Source organism: Loxodonta africana, chromosome 10 (assembly GCF_030014295.1).
Source record: "Loxodonta africana isolate mLoxAfr1 chromosome 10, mLoxAfr1.hap2, whole genome shotgun sequence".
In the NCBI taxonomy this organism is placed as follows: Eukaryota; Metazoa; Chordata; class Mammalia; order Proboscidea; family Elephantidae; genus Loxodonta; species Loxodonta africana.
The window spans coordinates 32,621,319-32,640,597 of record NC_087351.1 but is presented as its reverse complement, the minus strand read 5'-3'; the positions used below and the strand labels follow the sequence as shown (position 1 = coordinate 32,640,597).

The following is a 19,279-nucleotide window of genomic DNA, read 5'->3' as shown; positions in this document are numbered from 1 at the left end:
CTCCTCTTCTTGAATTGCCTCCTATTCTCACGTCTTTATTATTTTATTTTTTTCCTTTATTGATTTGTAAGAGTTCCTTATTGAGCCTTAATTTATAATCTTTTCTTGGTTATCTGGTTTACAACTACACCCTAGTATGTATCTCATTTTTAATTTTGTACTGGGAAGACATGCGGATTAAACATTCCCATTCCATTACTAATTTTATAGGATTTTTTACATCTAAAATCATCAAATTAATGTAATTTGTTTAGTTTTTCAATTTCTTCTAGAGTCACTTGTAGTAATACATATTTTTCTATGAAATTGTTCTATTTCCTGTGAGCTTGTTCATTTATTGGCTCAAATTGCACATTATTTTATCATAATAAGCTTTTTATTTCTGCTGTATCTAGAGATACGTCTGCTTTCTAATCTTTCTTATTATGATTTGCATTATTTGCCTATTGTTGCTGAAACAAATTACCACAAACTTAAAATACCAGTTTATTGTCTTAAGGTTCCGTAGGTCAAAAGCCCGAATTCAGATTCACTGAGCTGAAATCAAGGTGTTGGGAGGCCTGAGTTCCTCTGGAGGCCCTCAGGGAGAATTCATTTTCTTGCCTTTTCCAGCTTCCTGACTGCCATCAGTTCCACATCATATCACCTTTCCTCCCTCTGCTTCCATAGTCACACAAACTTCCCTCACTCTGACTCTACTGCCACCTTCTTACAAAGACCCTTGTGATTATGTTGGAAGACCTGGTGGCTCCATGGGAGAAAGATGGTGGCAGTCTGTTTCTGTAAAGATTCAACTGTAAAGATTACAGCCTTGGAAACCCTATGGGGTAGTTCTACTCTGGTGGCTATGAGTCAAAACTGACTCCATGGCAATGAGTTTTAGTTTTTTGGAGATTATGTTGAGACCACCTAGATAATCCAGGATAACCTCCACATCACAAAATATTTCGCTTAATCACATCTGTAAAATCCTTTTTGCCAGGTAAAGCTCACAGATTCAGGACATGGACATCTCCGGCGGGGGGGGGGCGTTATTCAGCCTACCACATTAAGTATTTCTTTTTTTTTCATTGTCAATATTACCCAAGATTTGTCTATTTTTTAGTTCTTCAAAAGTATTCAGAATTGGATTTCCCCATTTATTACTTTTGTTTTGCTTAATTTCTAAGTTATCTTTATTTTCATTTAAGTATAGTTTATACAGTGAAATAAATGGATCCTTTTTTTTTTTTTTAAGTATTGAGTTAGAGGAGTTTTGAAAATTGCAAACAGCTGTTTAAGCCACACCTTTATCCAGATATAGGACATTTCAATCACTCCAGAAACATCCCTTCTGCCCCATCCCAAACAATTCCTAACCCACAGAAGCAACCACAGTCCTGCTTTCTTTCAGCATTGATTAGTTTACCTACTTTAAAAAACCAAACCAAACTCATTGCTGTCTAGTCGATTCTGATAGCGACCCAACAGGACAGAGTAGAACTTTCCCACAGGGTTTCCAAGGAGCACCTGGTGGATTGAACTGCTAACCTTTTGGTGAGCAGCCGAGCTCTTAACCACTACACCACCAAGATAGGCTTTTATATATGGAATTAAATGGTTATAGTCTTTTTGTCTGACATATTTGGCTAGGAATAATGTTATTGAGGTTTATTCGTGTTATGTGTATCAATGGCTCAGTCCATTTTATCACTGATTAGAGTTCCATTGTAGGTATATAGCTTCACTGGTTTATTCAGTCTCTTGTTTGTGAACATTTTCTCTTGTTTATTGCTATTATGATTAACACTGACATAAATATTTTTGTGCAAGTTTCTTTATGGTACATGTTTTCATTTCTCTCGGGTAAATGCCAAGAAGTGGAATTCTTAATGAGACACTACTAAAGTGGTTGCCTGCTTTACATTATGGCCTGTGATGTTTAAGAATCGGGTTGCTTCACAGATTCACCTTTCATTTTGAAATAAGTCTACTCACACAGAACTTGCAAAAATAGTACAGCATTCCCTTGTACACTTCATTCAATTATCTCTAATGATACCATCTTACATAACTATAGTACAGTGATCAAAACCAGGAAATTGACGTAACATTATTAAACTACAGACGTTATTCTGATTTCAACAGTTTTTACATGCACTGATTTTTTTTTCTGTTGCTGTATAATTCTATGAAATTTTATCACATTTTTGGTTCACATAACCGCACTACAATCAGCATACAGAACTGTTCCATCACCCTGAAGATACTCCCTTAGGCACACCCTCACCATCCCTAACCCTGGCCAACTGCTGATCTCTCCTCCAACCCTATAATGTTGTCATTTTAAGGATGTTAATAAATGGGACCATAGATTACATAACCTTTTGGAGTTGACTTTCCATTCAGAATATTACCATTGAAATTGATCCAAGTTGTTGTATGTATCAATAGCCCATTCCACTTTATTGCAGAATTGCATTGCATTCATTGTATGGACATACCACAGTATGTTTATTCATTCACCCATTGAAGAGCATTTGGGTTATTTCCACTTTTTAGTCATTGCAAATAAAGCTGTCCTCTTTGTGTCTGGTAAGACTTTTTAACTTGAAGTCTATGTGTCCTACATTGTCATTGCATACTTTTTTTATGATTAAGGTTTGCACATTATATTTTATCCCATCTTTTAATTTTAGCCTATCTGTGCTTTATATTTGATGTGATTCTCTTGTAACTAGAATATATTGAAATTTTCTTTTTTTACCTAGCCTAACAATCTCTGAGTTTAAATAGGAGCTTTTATCTCTTTACATTTAGCTTATTTATTTACGTGGTGAGGGTAAATCTATCTCCTTGTTTTCTTTTACTTATTTAGCCCATCTATTCTTTGTTCATTTTTCCTCTTTTCTTGACTTTTTTAGATCAGTCCAGTATTTTCCAGTAGTCCATTTTTTCTCCTGTATCGGCTTATTAGCTATACCTCTTTGTTTTATTTTTCATAGTTAAACTGGAGTTTACAAATATTATTTTTAATTCACCAGTCTACTTTCAAATAATACTATGCCACCTCACATCTTAAAACAGTATACTTCCAAAATCTCCCACTGTCTTTTGTGTCTTTTTTTATCAAATATTTTATTTCTACATATACTACAAATCTCCTGATGAATTGTTGTTAGTTTTTGCTTTATACAGACAGCTTTTATTTATTTATTTTTTTATTGTGCTTTAGATGAAAGGTTACAGAGCAAGCAAGTTTCTCATTAAGCAATTAATACACACGTAGTTGTGCGACATGGGTTAACAACCCCAAAACATGTCAACACACTCCCTTTCTCAACCTTGAGTTCCCCATTACCAGCTTTCCTGTCTCCTCCTGCCTTCTTGTCCTTGCCCCTGGACTGGTGTGCTCATTTAGTCTTATTTTGTTCTATGGGCCTGTCTAATCTTTGACTGAAGGGTGAATCTCAGGAGTGACTTCAGTACTGAGTTAAATGGGTGTCTAGGGGCCATATGCTCAGGGTTTCTCCAGTCTCTGTCAGACCAGTAAGTCTGGATTTTTATTTTTTGTGAGTTAGAATTTTCTTCTACATTTTTCTCCAGCTCTGTCTGGGACCCTCTATTGTGATCTCTGCCAGGGCAGTCGGTGGTGGTAGCTGGGCACCATCTAGTTGTGCTGGACTCAGTCTGGTGGAGGCTGTGGTAGTTACGGTCCATCAGTCCTTTGAACTAATTTTTCCCTTGTGTCTGTGGTTTTCTTCATTTGCCCTTACTCCAGATGGGGTGAGATCAATAGAGCATCTTAGATGGCCACTCTCAAGCTTTTAAGACCCCAGATGCTAGTCACCAACAGGGGATGTAGAACATTTCCTTTATAAACTATTTTATGCCAATTGAGCTAGATGTTCCCTGAGTCCAGGGTCCCCACAGCACTCAGCCCAGCAATTCAGTCCCTCAGGGAGTTTGGGTATGTCTATGTAGCTTCCATGACATTGCCTTGGTCTAATCGTACTGGCTTCCACAGTATCGTATACTGTCTTACCCTTCACCAAAGTTACCACTTATCTACTGTCTATTTAGTGTTTTTCCTTCTCCTCCCCGCCTTGAGACATCTTTTATTTAAAGAGATCAAGGGAAGAGAAAATTTTTTATATTTACTGGCATATTTACCATTGCCAGTGTTCTTTATTTCTTTGTAAAAACTGAGTTTCCCTCTGGAAATGTTCTCTTTCTACAAGATAATTTTTCTTCAAAATATCTTGTAGTCAATGTCTGCTGGTAGCTAATTATCTGTGTATATCCTCTGAAGTTATCTTTATTTCATGTTCATTTACAAGGTGTATTTTTACTTGTATACAGTTTAGTTTTATAGATGTTTGTTTGTGTTCTTCTAAGCTATAAAAACGTCATTCCATTGACTTCTGTTCCCCTTTCTTTTTTAAATTTGAGCCACAGTTTTTATTGTTTTCCTGTATGGAGTGTGTTTTTTTTTTTTCACTAGGACTGATTTTTTAATGGAGGTAACATTTGCATAAGATAAAATTCATTCACTGTTTTAACTGTTTTAAAGGAGCTCTGCTGCTGTAAACAGTTAAGCGCTGGGCTCCTAACTGAAAGGTTGGAAGAAGTTCCAGCCCACCCTATGGCTACTCTGGACAAAAACTTGGAGATCTGCTTCCATAACGATTACAGCCAAGAAAACCCCATGGGGCAGTTTAATCTGTCATATGGGGTCCATATGAGTCAAAAAAAAAACCAAAAAGACTCAAAGTCACCTAACAACAACAATGTGTACCTGAAAACTAGTCTATGTGTCTGCCAGCCTAAGCCCCAGCAACAGGGTTTGCCTGGAGCCCCAGCTGCAGGTTTGGGTACAGGCTGCACATGCCTGCAGAGCACAGTGCTCTTGCTGCACAAAAGTAGGTGGCTGAGTCTCCAGGCTGGGAGCCCATGATGTGCAAAGAGGAGTGCCTGGCAGTTTTATTGAAGAAGACTGTGAATCTTCCTTCTTCCTTTTTACTCACAACTGAACGTATGTCCATCAATAATACAGGACCTTTACCAGGGTATTGTCGGTACCACGGGAAGTAGTCAAATGCACTGTTATCATAAGCACAACTCAAAATTGGAGTCCCTCCTTCCTGGGCTACCAGAGATTGAGGATTCTGCTTCACCTGCTGTTGGTCACTTTTCTCCTTCTGCTGGCCACTCACCCCTGCTTAGAAGAAGAATAAAAAGTCATCAGGCCCCTAAATTTATATTTCCTTCTTAAAGTTTCTACCTACATGGACTTGTCTACACCCCAATTTTTTAATTCCCTCAAATTAATGACATATCCAGAGGTTTTTCCTCCACAACTCACAGCCTAGCTTAAGCCATAGAATTAAAAATGATGCTCCTGGAAGCTTGTCCATCCTTCCTGGCACCAGAGCTCTGTGACAACCCAGATGGTCTGTTCTCCTCTGCAGCTGGCACTCTGACTTTAAATTCACACCCACTTTCTTTTAACAGGCCCCGCCCTTTCACAAGTGCTTTCACTTAAAGGTATTTCGTTGAAGGAAGCACTTCACCGTTTGGTTCAAACTTACAATTGCTGAAAACACATTCATTGAGAATGAGAAATCCCTTCTTAAATCTGGATAAGGATCAGTTCAGAATTTTTCTTCCCCAGCCGCCCTCTACCTTTTCTTCACATCTCCTAGAAAGTTTGGAACTTTAGACTGGGAGAGCTGGACATGTCAGTGGAGATGACACATTCCAAAATGCCTTATTTTACAATGGTGAAAGAAAGGGACTGTCACAAAGCCACACTATCAGCATGTTTACGGATGCTTCTTTTTTATTTCTTATACTAATTAAAGTTGATTCAGGACATGCAATAGCCATAAGCCTCCATTACAAGCTAAGGTCATGGATCAGAACATAGAGATGTTGTATGGTTTCTCTGCCCTCAGGTAACTTAAATTTTATTACAATCTTTGTATGTGTTTATCTTTTACATGCCCTTAAGAAATGATAGGAGATAATGAAGTCATTTGCAATTTCTTTATATTTCTTCTAAAATATAAATGAAATATTTCTAAGAATATACCTAGAGGAAAAAAACTAGGAAATAATGAAAATGTCTGCCATGGGGGCATTTTGATCCACGAATTGATGAGAGGATGGAAATTTTGCAAGGAATTTAGAAGATATAGGGCCATGGCCATCTAATAATGCAGCATTTTTGGTAACTATCATCCTGAGTTTGAACAAGTATTTAATATTTTCTTCACACTTTATCTTCATGAGTGAAATATGAAGAATCAACTTAGCTTTTAGTGTTAACACAGGCAAGATAGAGAGGCAGAAATTGAGGATAAATTCAGAAGCATTCCTAAAAACAGGGGTGGTCTGTGCCATATATGGAGCGTTGGTGGTGCAGTGGTTAAGATTCCTGCTGCTAACCAAAAGGTGGGCAGTTAGAATCCACCAGTCGCTCCTTGGGAACCCTATGGAGCAGTTCTACTCTATCCTACGGGATTGCTATGAGTCGGAATCGACTCTATGGCAACAAGTTTTTGTGCCATAAATAATACAATTTAAAAGAACGCAAAGAACACTTTTTTTTTCCCCTGAAGCATAAAGAGAATTGTATTCTACCTATATTTGAACCCATATCAAATCTAAGCAAATAAAAATACTACCACAGTCCAACAAGAGACAATATAAGAGATTGTTGCTGTTGTTAGGTGCCCTCAAGTTGGTTCTGACTCATAGCAACTCTATGCACAAAAGAACGAAACACTGCCCAGTCCTGCGAGATCATCACAATCGTTTCTATGCTTGAGCCCATTATTGCAGCCACTGTGTCAATCCATCTCACTGAGGATCTTCCTCTTTTCCGCTGACTCTCTACCAAGCATGATGTCTTGCCACCCTTGCTTCTAAGGAGCGTTCTGGTTGTACTTCTTCCAAGACAGATTTACTCGATCTTTTGGCCAAAAACCCAACCCACTGCCTTCAAGTTGATTCCAACTCATAGCGACCCTATAGGACAGGGTAGAACTGCCTGATAGAGTTTCCAAGGAGCACCTGGCGGATTTGAACTGCCGACCTCTTGGTTAGCAGCGGTAGCACTTCACCACTACGCCACCAGGGTTTCCAATCTTTTGGCAGTCCATGGTATATTCAATATTCTTCATCAACACTTCTTCATCAACACCACAATTCAAAGTCAGCAATTCTTCAGTCTTCTTATTCATCGTCTGGCTTTCACATGCTTATGAGGGGATTGAAAACACCATGGCTTGGGTCAGGTGCACCTTAGTCCTCAAGGTGACATCTTTGCTTTTCAACACTTTAAAGAGGTCTTTTGCAGCTGATTGGCCCAATTCAATGCATCTTTTGATTGCTTGACTGCTGCTTCCATGAGTGTTGATTTAAGTAAGAGATTACATTCTTCTATCTACATGTCAATCCCATTCTACTTCAATCTTCCAAGGGAATTTTTATTATTATTGTTATTGTTTGCTTTGGGTTTTGTTCGCTATGAGTCAGAATCAACTCGACGGCACTGGGTTTTGGGTTTTGTTATGTTTTCTTATCTTTTTCATTTAATTATTTATGCACATCTTCCATATACATTTACTGAGTTCCTACTATGTGGGCAGTACTTGGATCTCACTTATGAATGCAACAGTTCCAATCTTCAGTCAGCCTAGTCCCAACACTCAAGTACAGCCAGATAACATGTACCAAAGAGATCTGTATATACATACAAAGAAAAGGGTAATGACCTCTACTTCTGAAGCTGGCCTTAAATAATGGATAGATTTATCAGCTACAAGAGTGAGACAAGGAAATCCTAGGCACAGATTGTGGTTGGAGGTTGGGCTGTGTACGGGTAGAAACAATATGAGTTTATATTACAGAAGCTTGTGTGGCCTTGACTTTGAAGGATGGCATGTATCCTTCAAAGATGAATTGAACTCCAAAGTCATTCTTTTCTACTCGATTGGACTAGAATAAACATAGATGCTATTTAGGAAAACAGATCAATGACTGATCAATATAAATTGAAGCAATATGGGAGATAAGAATTTGTAAATTAGATTCTTTTAAAGATAATCTGTGCCTACTTGATGAATATGTATATATGAGACAAATTTTAATCTTCTCTGAAGCAGCTTTGCCCCTTTGTGGCCATATAGGGAGGTTACACTGAGCAATTTCCTACAGCTTCTTAGAAGTTCAGTAACTATTGCAACTACTCAATTCTGGTATTGTAACATGAAAAAAGCTATTGAAAACATGTAAACAAGTGAGCCTGACTATGTTCCAATAAAATTTTATTTACAGAAACATGTGGCAGATTGGATTTGGCTCATGGGGTGTATCTTGCCAACTCCTGATGTGAAGTATCTCTTCATGTCCTTATTAATCATATATCCCACTTTGTGAAAAATCTACTAAAATATTTTGCCCATTTTTAACTGGATCATTCATTAAGTTGTAAGAGTTCTTTATGTATGAGATACGCAATTCTCTTGAATGATATATGTATTTCCAACATTTTCACTTATTTGGTGGCTGGTCTCTTTGTTCTCTTAAAGATATCTAAGACATCTGCACTAAAAAGTTCAAAACAGAACTGACAGAAATTTTTAAAAGCTTAATCAATGGAAAGATATAGCATGTTCATGAGTTAGAAGACTCAGTAGTTTTAAGATGGCCATTCTCCCCAAATTCCTCCATAAAATCAATTCAATCCTACTCAAAATTCAGTAGGGCTTTGGGCAGGAACTGACAAATTGATTCTAAAATTTATGTGGAAATGCAAAAGATCTACAATAACCAAAGCCATTTTTTAAAGAAACAAAATTGGAAGATTCACCCTACTTGATTTTAAGGCTTATTATAAAGAACTATAAAAATGTTCAATACTGTCAGTGGGATGCAGACCCCAAATTCTCACAAAAAGACCACACTTAATGGTCTGACTGAGACTAGAGGAATCCCGGCGGTCATGGTCCCCAAACCTTCTGTTGGCCCAGGACAGGAACCATTACCGAAGACAACTCATCAGACATGAAAGGGACTGGACAGTGGGTAGGAGAGAGATGCTGATGAAGAGTGAGCTAATTATATCAGGTGGACACTTGAGACTGTGTTGGCATCTTCTGTCTGGAGGGGGGATGGGAGGATAGAGAGAGTTGGAAGCTGGCAAAATTGTCACAAAAGGAGAGACTGGAAGGGCTGACTCATTAGGGGGAGAGCAAGTGGGAGTACGGAGTAAGGTGTATATAAGCTTATATGTGACAGTCTGACTTGAAAAAAAAAAAAGTTCAGTACTGGTGAAAATAAGACATATAGATCAATGGAACAAAACAGAGATTACAGAAATAAGCTTGAAAATACACGTTTAATTAATTTTCAGCACAGACGACAGGCAATTCAATGGGGGAAAACGTATTTTCAGGAATTGGTGCTGTATCGGCTAGATATCTACATAGATAAAAACGATCATTGACCATTACCTTAACTGCAAATGGATTATAGACCTAAATGTAAAACCTAAAACTATAAAACTTTTAGAAGAAAATTTTTGGGCAAAGTTTTCTTAGAACAGGGATAACATGAAGCATAAAAGAAAAAATTAATAAACTGGGCTTCATAAAAATAAATGCAGAGTGATATTTCTCAAACATAAGTCAGTAAACGTAACTTCTCTACTGAAAATCCTCCAACAGCTTTATTTCACTTACAACAAAAGCCAAAGTCTTTACAATGTTCTAAAAGCCCCTATACAATCTGGTCTCCTTTACACCTCTGATTGTATCCTCTGCTACTCTCTGTCTTAATCACTCCATCTACAATGGCGACGTTACTTTTCCTCCAACATGTGAACACACTTCTCCTTCAGGGACTTCAACTTGTTATTCCCTCTGCCTAGAATAGATTTGCCTCAGATATTTTCTAACTTGCTTCCTCTCCTCTCTCTGGTGTTTGCTAATTTGCCACCCTCTCAGTATGGTCTTGCCTCTCTCCTCCTTATAAAATTACAAACAATAGTGCCTACAAATACCCTGGACTTGTGATGCTGGGCAGAGCTGGAAGAAAGTAGGCAGCATCTAGAGGCAGGGTTAGAGAGAAGGCAATGGGGACAACAATTGATCAGCTGACCAGTTACAATATCAGTGTTTCACAATGAGGTAGAGATCAGAACTTGCAATAATACTTGCACCTCAGAAACATCAGAAAAGTGGCTTTATCCCTGCCACATGGGGATCAATTACTTATCACCAAGGGAGATTAGAGGATGCGGAAGACATAACAAAGGGCCCCAGCTGCCTCCTTTTTATAAAAGTGATTTAAAGCAAAGGTAAGAAACACTGAGTCCCTTCTTCCAAAAATATTATTGTTTAAATGCTGACTAAATTTTCAGATATTTAAACCCTGAACAATTCAGGATGGGATAAGACAGAAATGTCTAATGCAAAGTTACAGATTTCTAGCATGGGGATAACATTTTGTTATTTTCTGTACCGATATAGAGTGTACATTTTTTACATTGGGCGCTGTGTTAATACTTAATTAAAGAAGTAAGCTAACACAAATGTTATACTTGGAAATGTGCTTAAGATTTTTATTTGAAATAGTCTAAAATTTCTAGAATTAAAATGAGTGTAATTTCAAAATAGTTCTCCTTCGTGCCATTATTTTTATGAGTTAAAATTTAATTATTCTGATACCCACTTCTGAACACCATCATCTATATCAAAGTACTTAGTTTCCCTTTGAAAAGGGGAATGTCATTTGTCTTCCTTGTACAGGGAATTCCGAATAGACCTTCCCCTGAAATTTGATGTTAACTTTGGTGTTCCAAACCTAAAAAAAGTAGTTATCTGATGAGTATTAAAGTTGTGCCCCCTGCACCAATCTAGTCACTTTAATCTTATTGAGAGAATATTCTGTGTTTCTCTGTAACACTACATGTATACAGTGAAAGGCATAGCTTTAAGACAAAATGTAGTAATTTCATAATTCCTCAAAATCTAGCCATCATTGTGTAATAAACACTTCCTAAAAACTAGAACAGGATAGAAAGACAGTCAGGCAAGAGAGGTAAAATTTGTCAAAAAAAAAAAAAAAAAGAATAAGAGAAGCAAAACAGGTCAAATTGGAAAATGAAATACTTGAATGAACCTTCTAGCTGAGAGCAAGTAACTGGGGACTTACAATAAAATATGTGCATGTTATTTTTGACCTCTAGTATCATAATATGTATTCGGTCATTTAGATGAGGGCATAATTAATCACCTAAAAGTTGTATGCTGGAAGAACTTGGTATACGGTGTGAAATAAGAAGAAATATTTCTAGTATAGTTATTTTTTCAAATGGCATGTTCTTGATGCAGTGAAGACTATCACTGCTATGTGACACACAACCACCCTAAAAGTAATCTACGACTGCTTTGCAAAAGCTGGCTTTGGAACCAGCAGATACAGAGGAGTAAACAGAATGATTCTGACTGGAATGAGCTGCAAAAAGCAATGTATTTTTCCATGCTCATAAATGTTGATTATGCTGTAAGTTCTGATAACATCCCAACCACTTTTGCTGATGGTGAATTTCAAACTAGAACAGACATCTTTGATGCTAGAACTGTGGAAATTTGTAGGAGATAAACAGTAAGAAAAGTTGTTCAAGTTCAAAATGTCCCCCAAGAAAATATACCCTGACAGCTGCCAAAGGATGAGATCACTACTCAATATCTGAAATAAAAAGACAAAGCTGAATTTATTATCTACAATAGCAAAAGAGAGCTAGGAAGTTCAGATGCAGTCTTGCTGAGCACAACAGATGGTGATCTTTTATTGAGCTTTTGGGAATTGTGGAATTCATGGATTGGCAAACTTTCAGAGTTGTAAATGAGTTGACATTATCTGTAGAAGAATGGTCACTAGCATGAAGTTGTTGTTGGCTGGTTTGTACTCAGAGGTGTGTCCAATGGAGTGAGTCTACTCCTGATTGACTTTCAGAAGCCAGGGGCTGACACTGATTGGCTGGTTTGCAAACTCAGATGTTCGCTGAAGGGAGCGGCTGTTGATCAATTAAGTAGGTGTAAAACAGGTTCTGATGGCTACAGAATAATCTATCTCTTCCTAAGTGTGTGGGAAGAGTTTTATTTCCAGGTCCCCTGCCCCCACCTTTTGGTCCTCATTCAGTCAAAGCTATGGGAGAGACTTTCAAGAACTCTCCAGGTCTTCCCCCACTGTTTGTAACTTTCCTTGCAGAAGAGATTTGGCCTGTGGAGATACAATTTCTAATTTACACATGGACCAGCATGAGTTTATCTGATTTTTGTCTTTGGATTACTTGTTGAATCATTTTTCAGCACCGCAGCTTCACAGAAGCATGTAAGACCCCACATAAAAAACCACACAACAAATAGAAAAACTAGAAGTATGATAGAAAGTGACTGCCTGGAAGACACTTTGCCACCATGACTCAAGATTTTCCAGATCTGATTAAGAAAATAAGCTCCAATGATTTTCTGAGTGCATTTCAGGAAACTAGGTTGTTTCTATCTACCTATCTATTTTTGCTTAAACTGTTTTTACTCATGTGTAGTACTAATGTAGGGTCAGCAAGAAGTGTTAGCAATGGCACGGACCTGACTGATCTAAGGAAATATAGGCTATTGTATTTCAACTCGATGGCACTGGGTATTACACATAGCTCCTTGGGTTAAGGAATTTTAACTGGTTTGTCATTCCCTGAGAGTTCTGAATATATTATTTATGAAGTCAAGCAATGTGAAGAAATAATTTGTGATGATCACTTCTAGTTTTCTAATGCTTATGGATGGTGTCACTATCCTCAGGAGTCTTTACTGAGAGAAGATTTTATCCCCTTAGACTCTTTGTAAGGATATGTAGATGGGATAGCTGGGATTAAAGAGCAAGAGGTCTGAAGAAAAGCTCAGGGAGTCAAGAGTGGGCCAGGAGAGGAACTTGGAGATTTGAGTAAGAAATGTTCTTTACCATTGAGGAAGCAGAAACCTCTGGGTTTGAAAAATGGATAGTGCTGCTGGGAGGAGGTACACAGCAGTGGCTAGAAAAAGGTGCACACTGAGAAGTTTTACTTGAATAATAACATAGCAGTCCAACCTACAGAAGAAGGAGTTCAAAGAATAAAAGTTACAGTGGATGTACTAGACATTGATGGTGCTCCATTCATATTCTCTTGGAAACTTCTTACTGGTTCTCTGTGCCCATCCCCCAGATTTTCTGTGCTTTGCTGCTGACGGCATAGCTAATAACTGACCTCTGTGGATGTACTGGAGCCCTGGTAGCACAGTGGTTAAGCATTTGTTTGCCAACCAGAAGGTCAGAAATTCAAATTCACCAGCCACTCTTTGGAAACTCTATGAGGCGGTTCTACTCTGTCCTATAGGATCACTAGAGTCAGACTCTACTCGACAGCAAGGGATTTTGTTTTGGTTTTTTGGTGGATGCACTAAAGCCCAGACCCTTCGCCTCAAGGTGGACAAACTGCAGTAGGATTTATGCTTTAGAATTCCCCGCAAAATCAGGCTGACGGAATGTTGGGAACATCACCTGAAAGCTGATCCTTGATTATTTCCCCTTCCCTATTTGGGAATATACATTCTCATCTCACAGTCTGCCTCTGGGGAACTTAAGACAGTGAGTATGTAAATACAGCTAGTTTCCTATGGCTCCTGAGTAGTGCAGACAGTTAAGCACTTGACTACTAACCAAAGAGTTGAAGGTTTGAACCCACCCAGAGACGCCTAGAAAGAAAGGCCTGATGAGCTGCTTCTGAAAGTCACAGCCTTGAACACCCCGTGAAGCACAAGAGCTGTAATACCTGGGGTCACTCTGAGTCAGAATTGACTCTTCAGCAACTGGTTTGGTGTTTTGGTTTCAGTTTGTTCACTATTTTCATTGCTTAAAAAACAGCAGTATGTATCATTATTATTACATTTGCAATAGTCATGATATATCTATAGCACTAAAGATATTTTCGGTTACAGAGCCAAAACTTACCAAAAATGAGTCTTAGTCTTCATTTATTTTTGGTAATGCCTCTAAATAGAACTAGCGATCAATGTAAGAAAAGACATGGTGTTCCTATTTTCCACCATTAATACTCTCATAGTTGTTGTATGATGGTGATACATGATATGTTGAAATAATTATATATGCTAGGCTAAGGACAACAGGACAGCTTTTTTTCTCAATGGAAAAAGTAAGTTAATACCAAAGAAAAGCTAAACTTTTGATTTTCTTCTGTCTAGACATCTAAAAAAAACCCACCCTGGTAGTGCAGTGGTTAAGCACTTGGCCGCTACCACAAAGGTGGTCAGTTTGAGCCCACCAGCTTCTCTGTGGGAGAAAGATGTGGCAGTCTGCTTCTGTAAAGATTACAGCCTTAGAAACCCTATGGGGAAGTTCTACTTTGTTCTGTAGGGTTGCTATGAGTTGGAATTGACTTGATAGCAACAGGTTTGGTTTTGGGTTTAGACCTCTTCTATGTGTTGCCAACATAAATGGGACTCTGTGACTTCCAAAATGATGGCATGAGAAGATCATGAACACCCCTCCCAGCAAAACATCCTGGTGAAAATTATAAAAATCAAACAATCAATTTCTGTGAAAATTGTTCTAAGAGTATACAGCAAATGGAAAAATATGTATTTAAAAAAAAAAAAAAACCTACCGAATTTCTGTAAGAACAGAAAGAGTACGTGGCATTTTAACCATGCCGTGCTCTCTGTCATCAGCTTGGAATGATGGAAGCTCTACTCTGGACAGGTGCAGCCAAGAACACATGGCTTCCTCTCCTCCAGCTCCCATTTGAGTTTGTAGCATATATAGATGTAATATGAATAAAAATAATAGCAGAAAAAAGGAATGAGGAACAGAACTAAATAGATGTAATATTTCTATATCTCACTGAAATTAAGTTAGTATAAATCTGAATTAGATTCTGATCATTTAAGATGTATATTGTTAGCCCTAAAGCGACCACTAGGAAAATAAATAATACAATAAAAAATAATTAAAGGAATTAAAATATTACAGTAGAAAATACTTAATGCAAAAGAAAGCAATAAAGAAAGAGGAGAGGAATAAAAAGGATGTGAAAAATATAGAAAACCAAAAGTAAAATGGCAGATAAAAATCCAACTATATCAATAACTTTAAATGTGAATGGATTAGATAATCTAATCAAAAGGCAGAGATAATCAGACTGATTAAAATAACAAGATTCAACTATATGATGTCTACAGCAGACACACTTTAGTTCAAGGATACAAATAGTTTAAAAGTAAAAGATGGAAAAAGAGATACAAAAACAAGCATAAGAAAGCTGGAGTTGCTGTGCTAACATTAGACAAAATAGACTTTAAAAGAAAAAATTTTACTAGAGATAAAGGGAGGCATTTTCAAATAATAAAAGGGTCAGTTCATCAGGAATTATAGCAATTATTAACATATACGTACCTAGCAACAGACCTCAGAATACCTAAAACATAAACTGACTGATTTGAGTGGAGAAATACATAATTCAACAACAATAGTTGAAGGCTTCAATACCTCACTTTCAGGAATGGATAGAACAACAGGGCAGAGATCAACAAAGAAACAGAAGATAGGATAGACCATATGCTAGGCCATAAAACAAACCCGAAGAACATAAATGGGACTTAGTTGAATGGAACTGACATTATAAAGTTTGTTTCCACAGCTGTTTTTCTATCTATGAACATTCAGCAAATATTTTTCTCCTTTTCCTTGTTGCACTGTTATATGGGATGCAAGGATTGTCCCTTAATCCTTGGGACATTTTGTGGTGAGGCAGACCTGAATGTCCTTGAAACACCCAACTAAGCTAGAACATTGTCTAATAACATCTCTGTTCAGTGGATTTTTTTTTTCTTTTTATTTCTTCCACCTTTCACCCTTTGGGAGATCAGCATACTGTAGCTTAAATATTTATCATTATTCTGTCTTCTGGCCAACTAATCTCCTAGTTGCAAATTAGAAGTAAAGGAGGAGGTGTAGATTGAGAAGGGAAGATAAAGGCCTAATGTCCCAATGCTGTAGGGTCAAAAGGTATCCGTGGTTAAAACTCCACCAATAGAGGTAAGAAACATTAAGCTGTGTAACGCTGCTGTGGTGGCCTTGTGACATGCCCACGGCTGGGGGAGGAGCTGGGCCAGGCTGAGGGTTTGTGTACAAGCTGCGGATGCAGGGGGAGCACTGTGACTCACAGCACAGAAATAAATAGCTGAGTCTGTGATCTGGGAAGAGGAAATGTATAACGAACTGTGGCGTTCTTTAGCGACTGTGGTGGCACTTAATCTTCCATCCTGCTTTGTCCCTGTAGGAACGTAGAACAGGGTGGTGAGGCGTCCGCCAGAATTTTGAAGAAACCACTGCACGCTGCCCGAAAAAGAAAAATTGCACCTCATCGTACAGCTGGCTCCCTCCTGGAGGCTCAGGACTGGAGGACTCTGCTCCACCTGCTGCCCTGTCACACCTGATCAGAAACAGAAAACAGTCACTTGTAACGTCCCTGCAGACTATGAGGAAGAGAGAAAGGAGATAGAAGGCCTGGAAGACTTCTGAGCTCCCTTCTCTCCCTCCACTCAACAATACTGCAGGTGCAAAATGCTTTCAGATTCCCACCTGCGACAGCCCCAACTTACAGCAAACCTGGGCAAACAGAAATCCCAGCAGAGTGCTCAGTCGCCTCTTCATGATGTTTTGCCTTGTTGCTCGGGACATTTTCACCATAACATATATTATAATAACCACTGGGCTGGGGAGTGTCATGACTTGGTTCTGGAACTGTTCTTGCTCTTGCAACCAATCAGCTCCACACTATAAACCTCCCCCTGCCCCATCAGGCCCCGGCAATACAGGAAGCCCCACCTCCAGCCTCAACCTAACCAAGTGGGGTGGAGAGTGGTAGAGAGAGAGGGGAATAGAAAGGTCATTTTTCTATTACTTGAAGGACATTTTCTGGTAATCCTAGATGTGGTAAGGAGCATGAGAGTTTGTGTGAGAAGGGGAGAGGTCCTCTCAGGAGGAAAACATGCTTCGTCTATGCTAATTACAGACTTGGGAGCATCACAGAATCCACATTTTTAAACCCAAAAAACAAGCATAAAAGAATTTTTACTGACCTATAAATTAATTTATTTGATAATTCATACTAGTCATACAAAGTAATAAAAGTATTAATTCCATGTATTATATATTTAATGAGTTCTCTCATTATTGGAATATGTGAAATATATGGAAATATTTATGTATATGTGTATTTGAATTATATAGGGTTTCTATGCAGCAGAATCAACTCAGTGGCAATGGGTTTGATTTTGGGTTTTGGTATATTTGATTTATATGTTTGAATTCACATGTATATGAACTGGGACTTTTTTTCAATAACCAAGACTTCTGGCAAATATTGTTGTAAGAAATTACCCTCAATAAGACTGTAAATTGTAAGGAAAAAATAGAACAATTCAGATATCATTTCTACATCTTCCTTTCCTTGACATAGTTTTCTAATTTTTATCAGTAAAAACTTCCTGGGTACCACACACAGTTCTGTTAATCTTTTTTCTAATTTCTCTGTATCCCATTTTCTATTTTCCCCTCTCATTATATTTCTATTTTCATATTCTCCCTTTTTCTTACGTCTCTCCTTTTTTTTTTTTTTGGTCTAGATACAGGATATGGGCTGAAGGGACGTTAAAGAAAAAACATCATTCAATAGTTTACAAATCATTTTGAACCTGCAAAATGAAAGTTCTGATTTTTCCCTGATAACTAAAGTGGCAATAAAAATGAGAAAAATCCAATATCTATTTTTTAGACTTCAGTAATCTCCATATGATTACTCCGTTTGGTCCAGCTATCTTTTCTGATAGATGTAGATAAAGATAACAATAACAATGTAAATATAGATATATGCATCACAGCTATAAACTTCCAGTTTTTGGATCAAGTAAGAAATCTGTAAATCAGTCTTTGATCTTGTTTTAATAGCAGGACTACTAATTGAAAGTAATATTCAGCAAAAAGCAGGTTTTATATGTGCTGATAACAATTTAGTTTGTCCTCACACCCAATTATTCCCCTCTTTTTGAGCCACATCTCCACACTCAGAGAATTTCTCGAATCTTTCAACAGCTGTTCACTACTAGGTCGTCCAGCGTAGTCCCTCAGTTTAAGGAAAGCTTACACCAAACAAACAAACAAACCAAAAAACCGTTGACATCCCAAGTCAATTTCGACTCATAGCGACCCTCTAGTGCCGAGTAGAACTGCCCTATGGGGTTTCCAAGGAGAAGATTGTAGGTTCAAAGTGCCTACCTTTTTGGCACAGTGGTTAAGAGCTTGGCTGCTGACCAAAAGGTAGGCAGTTGAAATCCACCAGCTGCTCCTTGGAAACCCCATAGCAGTTGTATTCTGTCAGAATCCACTTGGTGGCAATGGGTTTGGTTTAATGGGCTAAAACCTTTAGACAGGAACACTTCTTACCCAGCAGGCATGGATAGCTCAGCCCAGCTGTCCTCTTCTAGGGCTGTGCCTGTGGAGTGACTTGAAGCCACGGAGGTGTCCACAAGGAGAAAGAGTACCATGCATAGGACCATAATTCCCCAGTGTGCCTTTTTATGACAATAAATGAGTTGGAATTGACTGGATGGCAATGCTTTTTTTTTTTTTTTAATGATGCATTCTTATGTGTAACTTAAAAAAATAAGCCTTCCAAAGCTTTTCAATGCAGTTTAGTCAATAAATTTCAGACTGTCTTAGATCTAGGAAATAAAAAATAAAAGACCTTGTGATATAGTGGGGGAGACAAATATCCCCGTAAATGTAATAACTCCTCAAAGATGCCATTAAAAAAACATGCCATAAACACCGCCTGAGCCAGACAATAACAACTACTTCAAGCTTATTTTACAGGAGACTGCTCAATGAAGGAAGTGATATGTATGCCTTCTATGGAAGTCACAGGAGCCCTAGTAGTGAGAGCTCAGCTGTTAACCCAAAGGTCTGCAGTTCAAATCCACCAGCAGCTCTTTGGAAACCCTATAGGGCAGTTCTACTGTGTTGTATAAGGTAGCGGAGAGTAGGGATGGGCGATCTTTGAAAAGTGACTATTTTTAATATAAGAGACAGAGAACATGAGCAAACAAGTGGACAGAACCATCCTCAGACCCAGATAAAAGGGGCCTTGCCCTGACCCCCATATCTTACAGGGCCA

The 19,279-nt window shown here is 38.1% G+C and overlaps 1 gene segment (V, D, J or C); it reads right to left on the bottom strand.

Annotated features, from left to right (window-relative positions):
* Window positions 1-289: 289 nt before the first annotated feature.
* LOC111748106 (T cell receptor alpha variable 23/delta variable 6-like) lies at window positions 290-5,941 on the bottom strand. The segment is given in 2 exon segments: window positions 290-5,197; window positions 5,345-5,941. Coding segments are annotated over 2 exon segments (444 nt in total).
* Window positions 5,942-19,279: the final 13,338 nt, after the last annotated feature.